This window comes from Lagopus leucura, unplaced genomic scaffold (genome assembly GCF_019238085.1).
Source record: "Lagopus leucura isolate 7727_CA_CO unplaced genomic scaffold, USGS_WTPT01 Super-Scaffold_100012, whole genome shotgun sequence".
Lineage (NCBI taxonomy): Eukaryota > Metazoa > Chordata > Aves > Galliformes > Phasianidae > Lagopus > Lagopus leucura.
This window is the reverse complement of record NW_024962267.1, coordinates 21,200,159-21,215,158: the sequence shown is the minus strand read 5'-3', so window position 1 is coordinate 21,215,158 and position 15,000 is coordinate 21,200,159. Positions and strand designations below refer to the sequence as shown.

Here is a 15,000-nt window from a genome sequence, read left to right as displayed (position 1 = left end):
TGACTGCAGTAAAAATGTTAGCTGGTGCTGTAGAATAACTGATGCCTTGACGTGGGAAAACACTTGGACTGTTCACTGGACAATGAAGGACTTTGTTGTACTTAACCAGTAGAAATAGCTTTGGTGAAATCTGCCTCAGATTATTTTAAATAAAGGCATTTCTACAAGAGCAGCACTTTTCCGTTGCGATTGAAAGAGAAAACAAACAAACAAATATATTGACACACTACTTCCAAGTGATGAAATGGTTGATACAGTAGTAACTATTGTGGTTTTATGTTAAGACATTTTTAATAGCAGTGAAATAATTTGCATTTAATAGAATGAAGCCATTGGGTGTTTAATGGTAAATGCCAGTGGGTTGTATTTTCAGGCTTAGGAAACTTAGGTTTAAAGAGAATCCAGCTATCAACATTATAAGAATTGGTACTGATTCTTTGGGATTCATCTACATTTTTTGGACTGTTTTTTTTTTTAGTGTGTTTAAAGTTAAAGTGTTTAAAAATAAGTGTTCTTTTGGCATGTTTACTAGAGCTGCTATTCAAAAACAAATTACAGAATCACAGATTGGCCAGGGTTGGAAGGGACCTCAAGGATCATGAATCTCCAACCCCCCACCAATGCAGGGCCACCAACCTCCACATTTCATAGCAGCCCAGGCTGCCCCAGGGCCCCATCCAACCTGGCCTTGAACACCTCCAGGGATGGACGGGGCATCCACAGCCTCTCTGGGCAGCTGTTCCAGCGCCTCACCACTCTCTGTGTAAAGAACTTCCCCCTGACATCCAACCTCAGTCTTCCCTCTCTCAACTCAAAACCATTTTCCCTTGTCCTGCAGTTACCAACCCTTTCAAGAGTTCATTTCCCTGCTTTTTGCAGGCTCCCTTTAGGTACTGAAAGGCTGCAATGAGGTCACACTGCAGCCTTCTGTTCTCCAGGCTGAACAAGCCCAGCTCCTTCAGCCTTTCCTCACAGGGGAGGTGCTCCAGTCCCCTGGTCGTCTTTGTGGCTCCTCTGGACCCTCTCCAACAGCTCCCTGTCTTTCTTGTACTGGGGGCCCCAGACCTGGATGCAGTGCTGCAGATGTGGCCTCACAAGAGCAGAGTAGAGAGGGACAATCACCTCCCTGTCCCTGCTGGCCACCCCTCTGCTGATGGAGCCCAGGATACCAGTTGCTTTCCGAGCTGTAAAGGTACACTGCTGGCTTGTGTTAAGGTTTTCATCCACCAGGACCCCCAGGTCCTTCTGTTCAGGGCTGCTCTCAAGGACCGCTCCTCCCAGTCTGTATGGATGCCTGGGATTCCTCCAGCCCAAGTGCCAAACCTTGCACTGTGCTATGTAGAACCTCATTAGATTCATGTAGGCCCACCTTTCAAGCCTGTTGAGGTCCCTCTGAATGGCATCCCTTCCTTCCATTGGGTCAACCACACTGCAGTAAGAGTGGAAGTGTCTTTTGAGAAATCAGGAGACACCATTACTGCAGTTATTTCTTAAGTCGATTACATTCAGAATATCAGCTCTTTTCTTCAGTGTCTTAACACATCCTCACTGTGAATTCTTTCTGCCCACTGTCTGGCACTTGCAGTAACTCTTGTCATTTTGTCTAGTTCTCATCTCGATGTAATAATACTTTCTAGAGGTAAATCTGCGTACTGTTCCTTTCTAACTGAATATGTCAGAACAGTAGGAGATCAGTTCAAATGATATGGTAAGTGGAGAAGGATGTTTCTTTTCTTTGCCAGTGCTTAGCCAAGATGTTTTTATTCCACTTCTTTCTCCTTCCAGGATCAGTTCCAAAGATGCTAATTGGGCAAAATCTTAGGCAGGAGAAGACTTGAAGAATATGCAGGGATGTTTCCAGACGGACTTTAGTGGTGCATTTTTGTGTTGCAAAAATCAGCAAATTTTTTGCTGCCCAAAATGGGAGCTTGAAATCCATCACACCTGCTGACTGCTGCATTATAAACAGTACATGATGACCTTTGTGTTCAGTTTTTCCTCTCCATTTGGGGGTGAAGGGGTGCTGAACCAAGTCCCTCAGTTCCTGGCTTTCTTAGGTGCGAATTAAGAAATCCGGGCTCCCTTCCGTTCTGTTGGGTTTTTCAAGGAAGTTTTGGATGTCAAGGATTCTGTCACTCTCTTGAATAGTTTTGTACATGTATGAGTTCATTCTGAGCTTCTGCAGGAGGGGAATTCACTGGTGGCTTTTAAGTGATTTTTTTTTCTAGATTACAACAAAGGAAGTCACAATGGAACCTCAAGCAGAACTGGCGTGCAGAATGGTAACTCTGAAGTTACACTTTTCCTTCCTAGTTGCAGTGACTTGTCAGCCATCAGCAGCACCCTTCCAAAGCTCTACGTGCGTAATCAGGATTTCTTCTTCTTCTGAAATGAGGATTAAAATAATGTTGCTTTCAAGAATGTTCATGGGAGGGAACCTTATCAACTGTAAAGCCTTCCATAGTCTGAGAACTGAAATTGATTTCTAATTTTATGAGTAAATCTGCATAGCTGTTGAAAGAAGGTTCACTATCTAAGGCAAGTCTACAAGGCTTTGAAGTTATTGTCCTCTTATATCAATTTTTGACTGTTTTGAATCAGTGTAAGTTACGTACACTGAAAAAAAAGTGGAAAGTAAGATAGTTGTGGAAAATTAATGCCTTTGTTCCTGAGAGAATCTAAAAATGAAGAATCACATTTCTGAAGTGCAGGAGGGTTTATCCAGAAAACTGCAGAGAGTATGCTTTTGTACAGAGCAGGATATGTACTGAGAAAAAGTGACACCTGTGAACTGGAAATGATTTACAGACTGTAGGTATCACAAAAGTTAACATCGCAAGGCTTTGGCTGAAAAACAGAGCTGTTGTAAAGATATGCCAAGATCATTTTCTTAGGAAAGGAATTGCATTTTCAGAACGTTTAGTAGAGCAGAACAGATTTTCACAAGTAAAAAAAAAAAAAAAGGTCTAAATGTAAGGAATATGTGTGACAAAGTGAGATGTGAGCTAGTTGCAGCTCAGGCTTTGGGAGGCAGGAGTTGTAATGGAATAGCCAAGCTAAATCTCAGCTGTATTACCTAATGTCAGTATATTCAAAGATTGCATGTTATCCATGTATTATATATTCCCCTTCTGTCACTGAAGTTTTTAAGGAGAATGCTATCAGATGGCTTGGGAGGATATTCCTTGGGTTATTCTCATAGGAAGTAATTTGTAGGGTTTCTGTGGGACTGAAGAGCCCCTTCTTTGTGATTTTCTAGTAGAAGCTTACCTAAAATTACCAGATCCCATCAAAAAGAATGTAGTAGCTGTTACATAGAAAGCAGGTGAAATAATGATTAAGACAGTCTTCAGTAGTATAATGTAACCTTCTCTATGAAAAAAAAATCAAGGTAGCCATTTTCCAGAGTTATTTAAATATGGGTAAGATGATTTAACTCAGGATGGAATGCTTTTAAGGATCTCTAAATAAGCCTCTGGAAAGACTGTATTTTCCAGGAGTAAAAGTCAAAATGCTCTTCTCGGTTGGTAAAGTCACGGTCAGGAAGTGGAAAGTAGCTCTGCTGGATATTTTTCCTCATGTTATTGGGAAACCTGATGAGTTTGGATGAATGGACAAGTAAAACTTTGCATTTATACAGGACCCACAGAGAACTACATATTAGATCAACTGGGATTTAATTGCTTTAAAATTCCACTGCTATTTATAAAATGCACTGAGACTGTTGATCATCAGTCAGAGTGAAGGAACTAATTATAGCTGTTTGAAATTATGGTTGAACTGAATTATAGCTGAATAGTATGTGTATCTTTTTGTGTTAGCTGTGTAGGGGATTCTTTATTCCGGACTGAAATACTGTGCAGCACTGAAGCATTTGTCTGTAGGAAACAGTAATGGCTTTGTCTTATGAATGTTTAAATGAAATCCTCAAGCAATTTAAACATGATGTTGGATGTCAGTTTAAAAATATTCATGCATTTTCTTTGCTGTCTCAAAATCTTTAAAGTCTTGGGGATAATTGAGGTGTAACGTTGAGTCATAACTTTGTGTGATGCAGTAACTTATGTTGGAGAAAAAACAAACACTACAAATTCATCAGTTTGAGACTGATGAGTCCATTTCTGGCATTTATTTTGCTCCAGATCTCCCCTTTTTGGGGAGAACAGAAAGTAAATCTTGATTATATAGCTTTGTAATGCTCTCCTGAAAATGCAGTGTTAAGATTTGATGGGTTAGTTAAGAAACAAACAGAATACTTTTAAGAAGCTCTTCTGCAAAATGTGTTTTTGTAGGTTATCGAGCTGTTGTGCTGGAAGCAGATTCCAGGTAGCCTGCAGAATAAGTGTAGATCGAGTGAGTACTGGGACATGAAATGGGGTGGCATCCATGCTGTGTCCCATGTTGTCCCCACGTCCATCTGTCTGTATTCCTCATGCTGTGTGATCCCCATCCATAATCTCTTATGTATTCCGGAAGCTCATTTGCTTTATCTTTGAAGGAAAAAGCAAGCAGCCTTTTACCATGACCCTCTGACAGCTTTCTATGTTCTGAAGATTAAAGATTTGATAGAGCCCGTCTGCATGTTAAGTAGTTTAATGTGCTACTGCTTATGCAACATCTTAAGGAGAAAATGTGACTGTAATGCTGCATTTGGAACAGTGACTAATGTCTGTGGTGTCTTTCGTTTGCCAAGGGTTTTGAAGGCAAATGTCATAATCCATTGCTTTGAACTAGGACAGTTCTGCTGCTAATGAATTTTCCACGCAAACTTTTTATGTTCTTCGGTTGAAGTGGAAGAGGCTGAGTGAAAGGCATCTGTAGATGTCAGCTGTATTCTGCGGATATCTGAAAGACATTTAAGTGCAAGGTGTAAAAGGTGAAAGCAGATCCAGATGGAAAGATTAACTCCTGTAGGATCAGACAGTTTTTTGTGTCATAACTTACCCGAAGAATACACTTTGGAGTGTAAATGATGAATTTCTCTAGGATGATTTGTAATGGCAGCCTGGTGCCCCTGTGGTATTCCTCTGTCCTGAAGCCTGCTTCATCTCTGCAGAGGAACTTAAAACAAAAAGCTATTTAATGTTCTCTTCACTGAGCAGGATCTCCGCAGTGCACTGGATGAGTCAGAGGTCTTACTGAAAATTAAGTATGGTCATGTAGATGCTGTCAGTATTTGTACTCAAGGGAACATGTTGAATTGAATGGACAAACTTTAGTCTCACATTTTTGAACTTTGTATTTGCCTTTGTAACTGTAGTGTTTGTCTTAGCTTATATTTTGTGCAGAGTTTGTATATTTGTACTAGGAGTCACTGCATATTTTTTTGTTGGAGAACTGGAATTCTAGAAGTGGTTGTGCTGCGCTTCACTGTTAAGACATCAAATAGATGAAGTTCTTGAATGGATGCTATATGTTTTAATAGAGATTTCAAGAGATTAAGTGATTAGTAAGACTCGTTGCTTCTTCTTTCCTATCTTTTCTATCACCTTCATTCCCTTCCCCATTACCTTAATTCATAATAGTATCCATCCTCCCCTTCCCCATCTCCCTGATTAAGATTTGTAATAAACTGGTCGGACCAACATTTGAACCATTGTTTCTTAATCTCACGCTGGGTATACAGATATCAAAGAACCTCCTCTCTCTCCTGTAAATTGAAGTGAGACGAGCTGCCCCGTGGAAAAGGAATTATAGAATGGCTTGGGTTGGAAGGGACCTCAAGGATCATTAGGTTCCACCCCACTGCCACATGCAGTTTAATCTATGAAGTTTAAGTAAAATCTCTGGAAACTGCTCTTAAGTTTTGGTATTGAAGTGATGGTATATGAACATGTCAGGATGGAATTTTCTAATGCTTTGTCAATAGTAAATCTCCAAACTGTAGGCAGAGATGAAGCACGCTTGATAATAGTGGTATTGTAAATTAGGTCGTTGTACTGTGTACTTGTGCACAGAGTGCAAAGCTTGATCTTCTGTTAGTAACATGCAGCTAGAGTTATGTAACTTTCTTGTATAGGCGCATGCACTTGACTAGTCAAGATCTTCCTTAGCTTCTAGAACTCAACATTTCAGAGAGATAATTTGTATTCAAAGACTTAGACCATGATTTAAGTAGCTGTGTATCTCTGTGCTACTACCTTTACGTGCAGACTACTCTAGAGTAAGTTTAATGAGAGGGATTAAGTTCTTGCTGCAAATTGGGTATTAATTATAGTAACACAATAGAAAGCATAACAAGATGGCAGAGAAGCAAGATCCTCCGCTACAGTAAGCGTGGACCTCCTTAGACATGATAGCAGTAGGCACAGAAAGAAGAGAAAGGAACTGCTTATCTTCAGAAGCCCAGTAAGGTCCTCAGGTACGCAGGGATCTCCAGGTGAAATACCCTCCCCTTCACTGCCAACCCTTAAATGAGGTCTGGGAGGGGCTGGATCCTGGCTCCAGCCCTTCCAGTCACTCTGCTGCACTGCATACAGCTGAGCTCCCCTGGGTTGGCCTGCCTTCCCTCTAGGTGCTCCATCACTGGTTCAGGCTGTGACTTAGCACTGCCACTACAATTGTGCATTATGCATTTTCAGTAAAGTTCTTGGTGCTTTCACAGTGTTTAAAATAAGATCTTACAGGTTAGTCAGAATCACCACATTGAAGGATCAGATGTCAGTTATTTACATTTTTGGTGGACTTGTCTGATATGAGAGATTGTATTCAAGATTTTCCATACTGCTGAGCTCATCCTATGCAAACTAATTTAAAGCAACAGTCTGCAGCCTCTTCTTCAGAAGAGACTGGTTCAGGAGAAAGGACTGATGTTAGAATATTTTGCAGATTTTTAGATCTGAAGATGTATTATTATAAAGCTTCATCTGATTTTTCTGTGTCTAAACTTTTCAGTGCTTTTCAAAGAAAACGTGAATATAAGCTTAGCTAGTGCTGTAACTGAAGTGGTGTGAGTTTTGGAATGATGGTGTGTTGCATACAGGAGAAAAAATTGTGACTTTTCACTGGCAACTGTGTACCAGAAGCACTTCAAATTACTTGATGTGTTAGAAATGATTCTTTGTAGCAGTGATTGCAATATTTGAATTTTATGGCTGAGCAAACAATTGGGAAAAGATTTACTTACAGCTCAACAAACAAAGTGAGTCTCAAAGTGAGTCTCAGGAATCATTTTTTTATACAAAGTTCACAAGTGATGGAAATATGGTTTGCTATACTGTTTTAGGAGAAGAATAGAAGGTTAATAAGGAAACTGGAAAAATAGAGTTGCTAAAAATGTGACGCTTACTTAATAGACTACTTGTTTGCATATGGCTGTGAGAAGTCTTGATTGTTTATCAATATGTTGTTGATTATTAAATAAGCTACTAGGAAAAAAAAAAATCCAATGGTAAACTTCCATTTTGTCCAGGTTTCAGGAATCACAGATGGCTACTGCAGAAAGTGTTGCCCTTGGTGAACAAACAGCTTTACCATAATCCAGCTGTCATCCTCTCTCCTTCTTTCATGTTAATATCCATCAGCAAGGGCTTTCTGAAATCTGCTGATCTACTGTAAATGCATTTTGCAGAAAAGGCAAGAAATGTTGCTATCCTAGGAGGGTGGATTTTTTTTTCCAGTCTCTGCTTATTGCAGTTGTCAGAGCTGTGTTTGAGAGAATCTTGTTTTCAAGATCTTATAATAGGGATTTTTATTGAGATAGTTTGGTCAAAATTGTTACAAGTTTGCTGCGTCGATTGTTAGAGGTTACTTGCCTGCATCCGGGCCAGGCCTTCAAATAGTAAGTCTCTGAAGGAAACTTTCTCCTTGTTGATGCTGGGAACAAATTCTGGTCCTCTTTCTCTGAGACTGTATCAGGAATGCCTAAGCATGCAATGCGCGTACGTAATATGGCATAGAAGCTGATGGTCTCTGCTGTTTTGGTGCTCAGATAGTAAAGCTCTGAAACTACAGGTATTAGCACAGAAGATGAATCATCCATTTGTGGTTCTGTTGTCAGCAGCTTTTGTATCAACTTTGGCTTCCCAGCTGTGACACTGTGTTACCAGCTTTTTCCATGTTTGATTCTCTTCAGAGTTCTTAGAAGTACCTTGATTTTTCTTGCTTTTAGAGTAGACAGAGATCACAGAGGTCAGAACAATTACTTCTCTCTTTGTTTTTTTTTGTGTTTGTTTTACTGTGAAGTAAGTCAAAATCATGTAGCGGTGTGACATTCCCTTTATAATTCTCCAAGTGATGTAAGATAAAACACTACGTTGCTTCATTTCACAAATATTTGCTAAGCGTGTCTAAAAGGTAGAATGTAGGTCCTCTGAAGCAGTTTTCCCACCCCCACCCGCACACCAGTGCATGTCAGTCAGTCCCCAAAGCTGCCACCTTTGTCTGGATTCATTTTCTATCATGTTTTCAAGTGTGTTAGGTTTTCCAAGCAGAGAACTGTCAGCTCATCCAAACCCATCCAGCCCATTCAAACTGGTGTCTGGCTTTGCACAGTTCTCAGCTGCTTTGCTGAGACAGAGAAACCTCAGATTGCTTTTGTGTCATTTGATAACTAGGGAGAAAGTGTGGCTAAATGGCAGCAGCTGTGGCCCTGGTGTACCAGATGTGGCTCAGGGTCTATTTCTGGAAGGGACTGGGATTACAAAGAAACCACAACGCTGGATTGAATCCCACTGTGAAGGTGGGGGTGGGAGCAATTGTCCAGGATGATTCACCCGGAGAGGAACAAAGAAATCCTTGGTACGCTTCTCTGACTTGCTGGTCAGGGCTGCAAAAGTCTGTGAGATGCTTTTGGTTTTAGACTGTTCCTAACCTGATTCAAGGAAAGTGCTTAGATTCAACATCCTTTTTACCCCGTAACATCAACGAATTTGCAGAAGTTTTTGATTCTAAATTAAATGCGACTTAATTTTCAACTCTGTCTTTTGAGCTGCTGCTTCTACAACATGCCTCTTCAGCTGGATGATTCCTGGAAAGGTAGTTGATCTGCAGGAGTTTGATTTAAGGATTGAATTTTATGGAGTGGTGAAAATTGCTGTCCTCGCTGAAGTTATGGTACGGCAGATTTGTATCATGTGCAGCATTTGTCACTTAGAGAATTTGCTGAGGTTGCTGTAGTTGTCCGAATTACTGCTGTTTTAAATGGACTGTTCTTCCTGCTTGTGTTGCTTGACCTTTTTTTCCAACCAGCGTGGAAAATGAGGATCTTTTTTTGGTATCCTCTTTATTTAACTGTAGAAATGGTTTATCCAAAGAGCATACAATGGCATTTTAATCAGCTGTACCTGGTCATATCTGTGCATTTGTGGTTTTGTTTAGTTTGTGTGTCATATTTTTATGTAATTGCACAGTGAGACATAATATCAAATGCACAGTTACGTTTTATGTGTTTCTTCTGTTAAAATCTTTTCTACTTAGCAAAAATGATAGCCAAAGCATTTCTGTTCTGTGTACAAAGTTGGATATGAAACTTTAACGCAGGTTTCTGAGTGCAGAAGCAAAAAGCAGATGCATTTTGTTTGGTTGTAGTTTGAAATATCTGCAGAGATGAAAGCATTCTGGGATTTACCTTTGTTCTTTTTTGGAGCAATAACTTCGTTCTGTCATTGACTGTTTTTTGCACAAATGATTGCATCAAATGATAGGTGTTCATTTAATTGCTGGGACTGGTGGAATGGAGCGACTTTGTTTCTGCTCTCAGTGTGAGCTGGTGCAGGAGGAGGGTGGATGCTGAGGAAATGTGTTAGAGCACATATTGCTGGGGACAGTATTTAAAACCAAACAAACTTGTGTTTTAAAACACACCTGAGGAACATTTGAAATGCACAGCAAGACCTTTTTTTGTATGATACCCAAAAAGTGAAGGAATTCTCAGTTCTGCATGCCCTTGTGGAAATTGTGAATTTTGAGAGATGGAAGTGGTTTTAAGCTTGTTTTTGGTGTCTATGCTGAAATCTAGAAATGGGTGAAGCTCGTTAGCTTGGAAAGGAAAAGATCTTGTTAAACTTGCTGCTGGTTTTACATGAAGACTTTTTGTTCTGTCAGTGGAATTACAGGAGCACCAGATTCTGGCCTCAAACTTATTTGAGGTTTATGTAGAAATCTTCCTTTTGTTCTGGGCCATACAGTGTCGTGCTCTAACTGCGCAACCCACAACATGGGTGGATGGCTCAATACCACTCTAAAACAGTGAATGAAAGCAGATGATAGTAGTGGTTTAATGTCTCCTAGAATTTGAAAGCAAAGTGGGAAGAAAGCTAGGATTTCCAGAGGCCTTCCCCAGAGATGCCAGAGCCCACTTGCCCAGGCCTTAGTGAAGCAAGAATTTCTGATGCAGCAGAAGCACACAGAGTCGGCTTAATTGTCTTTGGTGGTTTACATTACTCTGTAAATCTCCTGGGCTGCTTGCTGCATCATGGAAGATTCCTCCAGAATCAGGTTTACTGCAGGTGCTGCAGGTAACTCGTTCTCTGTTACGCAGCTATGTATGAGCTTGTAAGATTTATGATGCTTGTATTCATTTATGGGCAGATAGCATTGAGTGGGTAGGTATATGGCTGTGAGTTGTTTCTCTGACATGGGGATCTGGATTGCTAATCTCATTTATTCAAAGCTAATGAGTTAATTTACACCTATTACAAAAATGAGAGTGATGATATAAATGCCGTTCCACACAATATTAATTTATTTCTTTGTTTCTTTAGGAGATATCACTCAGAAGGGGTATGAAAAGAAAAGGGCAAAGCTGTTAGCACGGTACATACCGCTCATTCAAGGTAAGAGTTCCTCGTGTTAAATCTTTGAAAGCTGTTCTTTAGATAGAGTAGATGAGTCTAGTAATATTTGTTTGATTGGCATAGCATCTAACTGGTAGTGAAACATGGCTATTTTTGTGGAACAAGAAAGAAGTGTAAAATATTTTTTATTACTTTATATACAATGGTAACTTTTGTTTTTTAAGTTATTTCCTTTAGTATGAGAACTGCATTTAAGACATTAACATAAATTTTGTAACGAGTAAAGTTATTCCTGAATGCAGGTTGGCCAGTTCCATTAAAAAAAGCGACTCATTAATCATCACTCCTGCTCTTTCATATGATTGCTATTCTGCTATGACAGAAAATAAAGAGAGAATCAAGGTTAGGTGGAACTGACAATGAAATGCTGTAGGAACATGATAGAATAGTAAGTGCTTAGAATGTTATGTTCTCAGAGGAGAGAACAGAGGCAATAGTCCCGTGACTTGGGTCATGGTTCAGTTCTACTTTACAGGAGTTAGTGATCACAAGAAGAAATTGGCATCCCTGACCACTTTTATACCAATTGTTGAACTAGCTAGTAGTTTCTCTTGCTCTTACCATCCTGAGGTGGTGGTCCATGTGATTCTTCATAACAGCAAAGACAAAAATATCATTCCCTTTCTGTGCTTAGGCAAACTGCAGTCCACTAACTGCTCAGGGCCTTTATGTTCTCTAGTAGTCTTTATGTAATTTTCCTAGTTTTGTTATGTTGTTGATTTCCTCAAGTTAGCAGGGGGCAGCCTCTAGCCATCTAATCTTTATTTTAAAAAATAAATAAATCCACAAAAGCCTCCAGTCTTGCTGTGCTGTTTACTACTGGAGGCTTTTTCACACAGTTTGAACTTTGAAGAAATCTTTACTACATTAGGCATTGAAAACAAAGCTTTCTGTTTCTCCCCGTGTGTGCAAATGTGCTGTGGAGGACCTTTTTATGCCCCTTGAAGACTCTTGAATATTGCTGCTATGGAGGAGATTCTGTGGTCTGACTTAAAAGATGTTTTCTAGGGAGTCTGTTACACTGAAGACACTGGCCTGTCTTCAGAAGAGAAGATATACAAGAAACACTTTCTTTAGGTTGATGTGCTAATTCTAGTAGCAGTTAGTTTCTTTGTCTGCAGGTCACAGTGCATTTCAGCTGAATGCTGGGGTGTGTTTTAGAGAAATCTCTATGGTGGATAGTTGGCACTGGACAGTTCTGATATGATCTGGAGTGTCTTAGGAAAGTGCTCCTCACCTTTCTGTTGATTTTTTTTTTACTCTCAACCCTTAAACTTGTTTGCACAAATTATTCTAGCTCTGAGTTCTTGCTTATGACTTCGGAAAGTGTAACACTTCCAGACATTTTTTGAAGTAACTTTTAAAGCTAGAGTGCAGGATAAACCACCATTGTTCCTCCTTTCTGCATGAATATTCTGACCCCATGTCTTACAGTGACCCTTAGAGGCAGAGCTGAGATTTATGTATGGGTGTTGGAACAATTCCATTCAGATGTCTGCTCCAGAAGCCTGCTGTGATACCATATGATTTCTGAAGGTGTTTTGTAATATCCTGTCTAGGTAACCTGCTTATTCAAGAACTCACTTAGCTTAAGCACTGTATGAGACTGCAGAATTAACTTGTTCAAATTGCTTTGTAGGAAAAAAAAAAGGAGCAGAAAAAATGTGCTAATGGCACTTCTTCAGGGTAGTTATGATTGAATCATCTTTTTCAAACTGAAGGCATTCAGGAGTGTCTCACTGAGGTGACTTTATGTAATCCTGGAGGATAATTTTAAGAAAGCATGTCACACTTAGATTGCGTTAGAATCCAGCTGTCTCCTGGTTTTTCTATCAAAGAGTATTAGGCTTTAGGGTTTTTCTCAACTAAAAATGCAATGATGTAACCTAAATCTTAAAATGTAGGGCAGCATAAGGAGTGTTGCTTCTCTGTTCCCTGAGATTTTCTGCTGCTTAATTTTTTTTCCTTGTTTAGATGAGTTTTCCCTAGCCATCTTGTGGAGAGGTTTGAAATTAGCTGATCACATCTTGCCTGATACCGTGGTTTCTAAGATACCTGATTACCTGATTTGTACTGCTTTTGCCTTGCTTTGCATTAAGACAGCAGAAATCTGGGTTTCATGTGCTGAAAACAGTGTGGTTAAGCTTTGCTTCTCAGTGCAAAGACCGGGACTTAGGCAAAAAGTTGGCTTACAATTCCTGTTTAGTTTTCTGACATATGTTCTATTAACCCAGTTCTACCTCAGAATTGTGTTAATTGGCATAGCTGCAGAATGGCTCAGATAGTGTGTAGGAGTCTCAGTGGCTTTGAGCCTGGAGTAATTTTTTATCATTAACAATTTTATCACGGTGTTTTAGGTTTTTTTTAGTAATATTTTTTAATCAATGGTATTTGTAGTGAAATTGAAGTTTCCCATTATCCATTACATTTTTGCCATCTGAAAGGTAGCAGTGTTTTAGATTAGCAGAGGTTTTACTCTGTGATTTGACCACCCCAGAACCAGTAATTCACGTCTTCCTCAATTTGATTTGCTCATAATTTCTTCTCCAGTTACATGTGCTGTCTTCTTTTCTTTCTTGGTCTGTGAAGGACACACTGTTGATGATCAGTTAATTTTATTATATCCTTTCTACATCTGTACTTGAATTTCTAAAAACTTCACGTTTCCCATGCACTGCATCAGTACCTACTGCTACTTGCTTTCTAACAGAGCTTTTGCTGATGGTACAATTCTGCTGATTTGTAAGGTTTTTAACAAAAGGTAGGTTGGACGGTGAGATCACTGAGGAAACGTAAGAAACAGAACTCCTAGTGAGTGAGAGGAAAGTAGAAAAAGGAGCAATTGGAAAGACATTTGAGGTGTTTTGTTCACTGTAAGCTTATGAAATGTGTAATGATTAGAGATCTTGAGGTAGGGTTTCATGTTGATGTATTTCTTTTAAAGAAGGAAAAAGTGGTGGGTTGGTTTTGGAAACAGCAAAGAGTACTGGGAAGAAATGGTTTATACTGAGAGGAGGGAAGTGACTGCTCTGTGAAAAGCTGAAGGTTCTCCAAATTACTCTTTAATACAGGCATGATTTTTTTGGTGATTTTTGGGTTAAGTGGTACTTGTTAGAAATCAAAAAGAGGTAATGACCACGTTCAAGTTTACAGTTAGCTGAAGCTAGTTAAATTAATAGACTTAAATAGAGACATGTCTTCATAAGGCCTGAGGTCTGTAAGTTTAATTTGTCATGCTATACATTCACCAATGACATGTTAAAAACTAGCCATAGGAAAACTATTTAACACTTTCAATGCCAAATAAAATTGATTGGGTTAAGTATCTTATGCAGTGTGTGACTGAGTATGTGGGGAACCTGATCATTATACTGTGTTAAGTAACTCTGCCAAGAGCTTGATAGATAGAAGAATAGGGAAATGGCTGCAAAGCATGTTTTCAATTAGCTGTAGAATTAAATATAATGTGTTAGTACTTAGGAGTTACATTTATGAAGGTTATGTTGTGTGTTTTAAGTTTAAGCCTACAGTTATGACGAGTGATGTTAGATTTCACTTAGAAGGTGTAAAGGTAGTTATGGAGAAATACTGATTATAACGTGTTATCTTTCACTGATCCAACCAAATATTCTGTTTTTGTATGCAAGTGTTGAGTAATAATAAACCTTGACAGCAGTCTGACTTAGTCAATCTCTGCCACCCCAAATTCAGATAAAGTTGTGAGGAAGTGCTTAAACTATATCTGTAAGCAAAGTGGCATGCTGCTGTGCAAAGCTTCAGAATGATGAATGACAGCAGATAACCTTGCAAAAATTAACTGGAGATGTGCAGGGGGCTAGGGAGTAAAAAGATCAAGAAATTACATCATAATAAGAGCAGGGTTTTCAGTGTAACCTGGTCTTCTGGCATCCTGGAGCGCGCTTTGCTAATAGGGGGCAGATGCTGTGCTTTCTTCTCCTAGATATTTTTCCGTGTAGCCAGCATTCAGTGACGTTTTTCTGTTGTATTTTAAGTGACTTTTGGTTGTTAAAGTGTTCCTTTTTAGAATCACTTTATATTCCAGTGTGTGGGTTGTATCTCAGAATGAGAAAGATGGGTTCATGAAGGAAAAGTCTTCAAGGGAATTTGGTGGATTCCTTACCACATTCCTCACAGCATCCTTCCAGACAAATTGTCCATCTGTGAGTTGAACAGGTAAACTCCG

At 39.4% G+C, this 15,000-nt stretch overlaps 1 protein-coding gene across 3 annotated transcripts in view; it reads left to right on the top strand.

Annotated features, from left to right (window-relative positions):
- DIP2A (disco interacting protein 2 homolog A) overlaps nucleotides 1–15,000 on the top strand; it is a 98,501-nt gene that overhangs the window by 9,986 nt on the left and 73,515 nt on the right. For all 3 annotated transcript variants that reach the window (XR_006179564.1, XM_042874390.1, XM_042874389.1), the window contains exon 2: nucleotides 10,704–10,775. Coding sequence is in view for 2 of the 3 variants with exons in the window: in XM_042874390.1 (XP_042730324.1) it covers nucleotides 10,704–10,775 (72 nt within the window). In the remaining variant the exon portion in view is untranslated. The remainder of the gene's footprint in view (nucleotides 1–10,703; nucleotides 10,776–15,000) is intronic.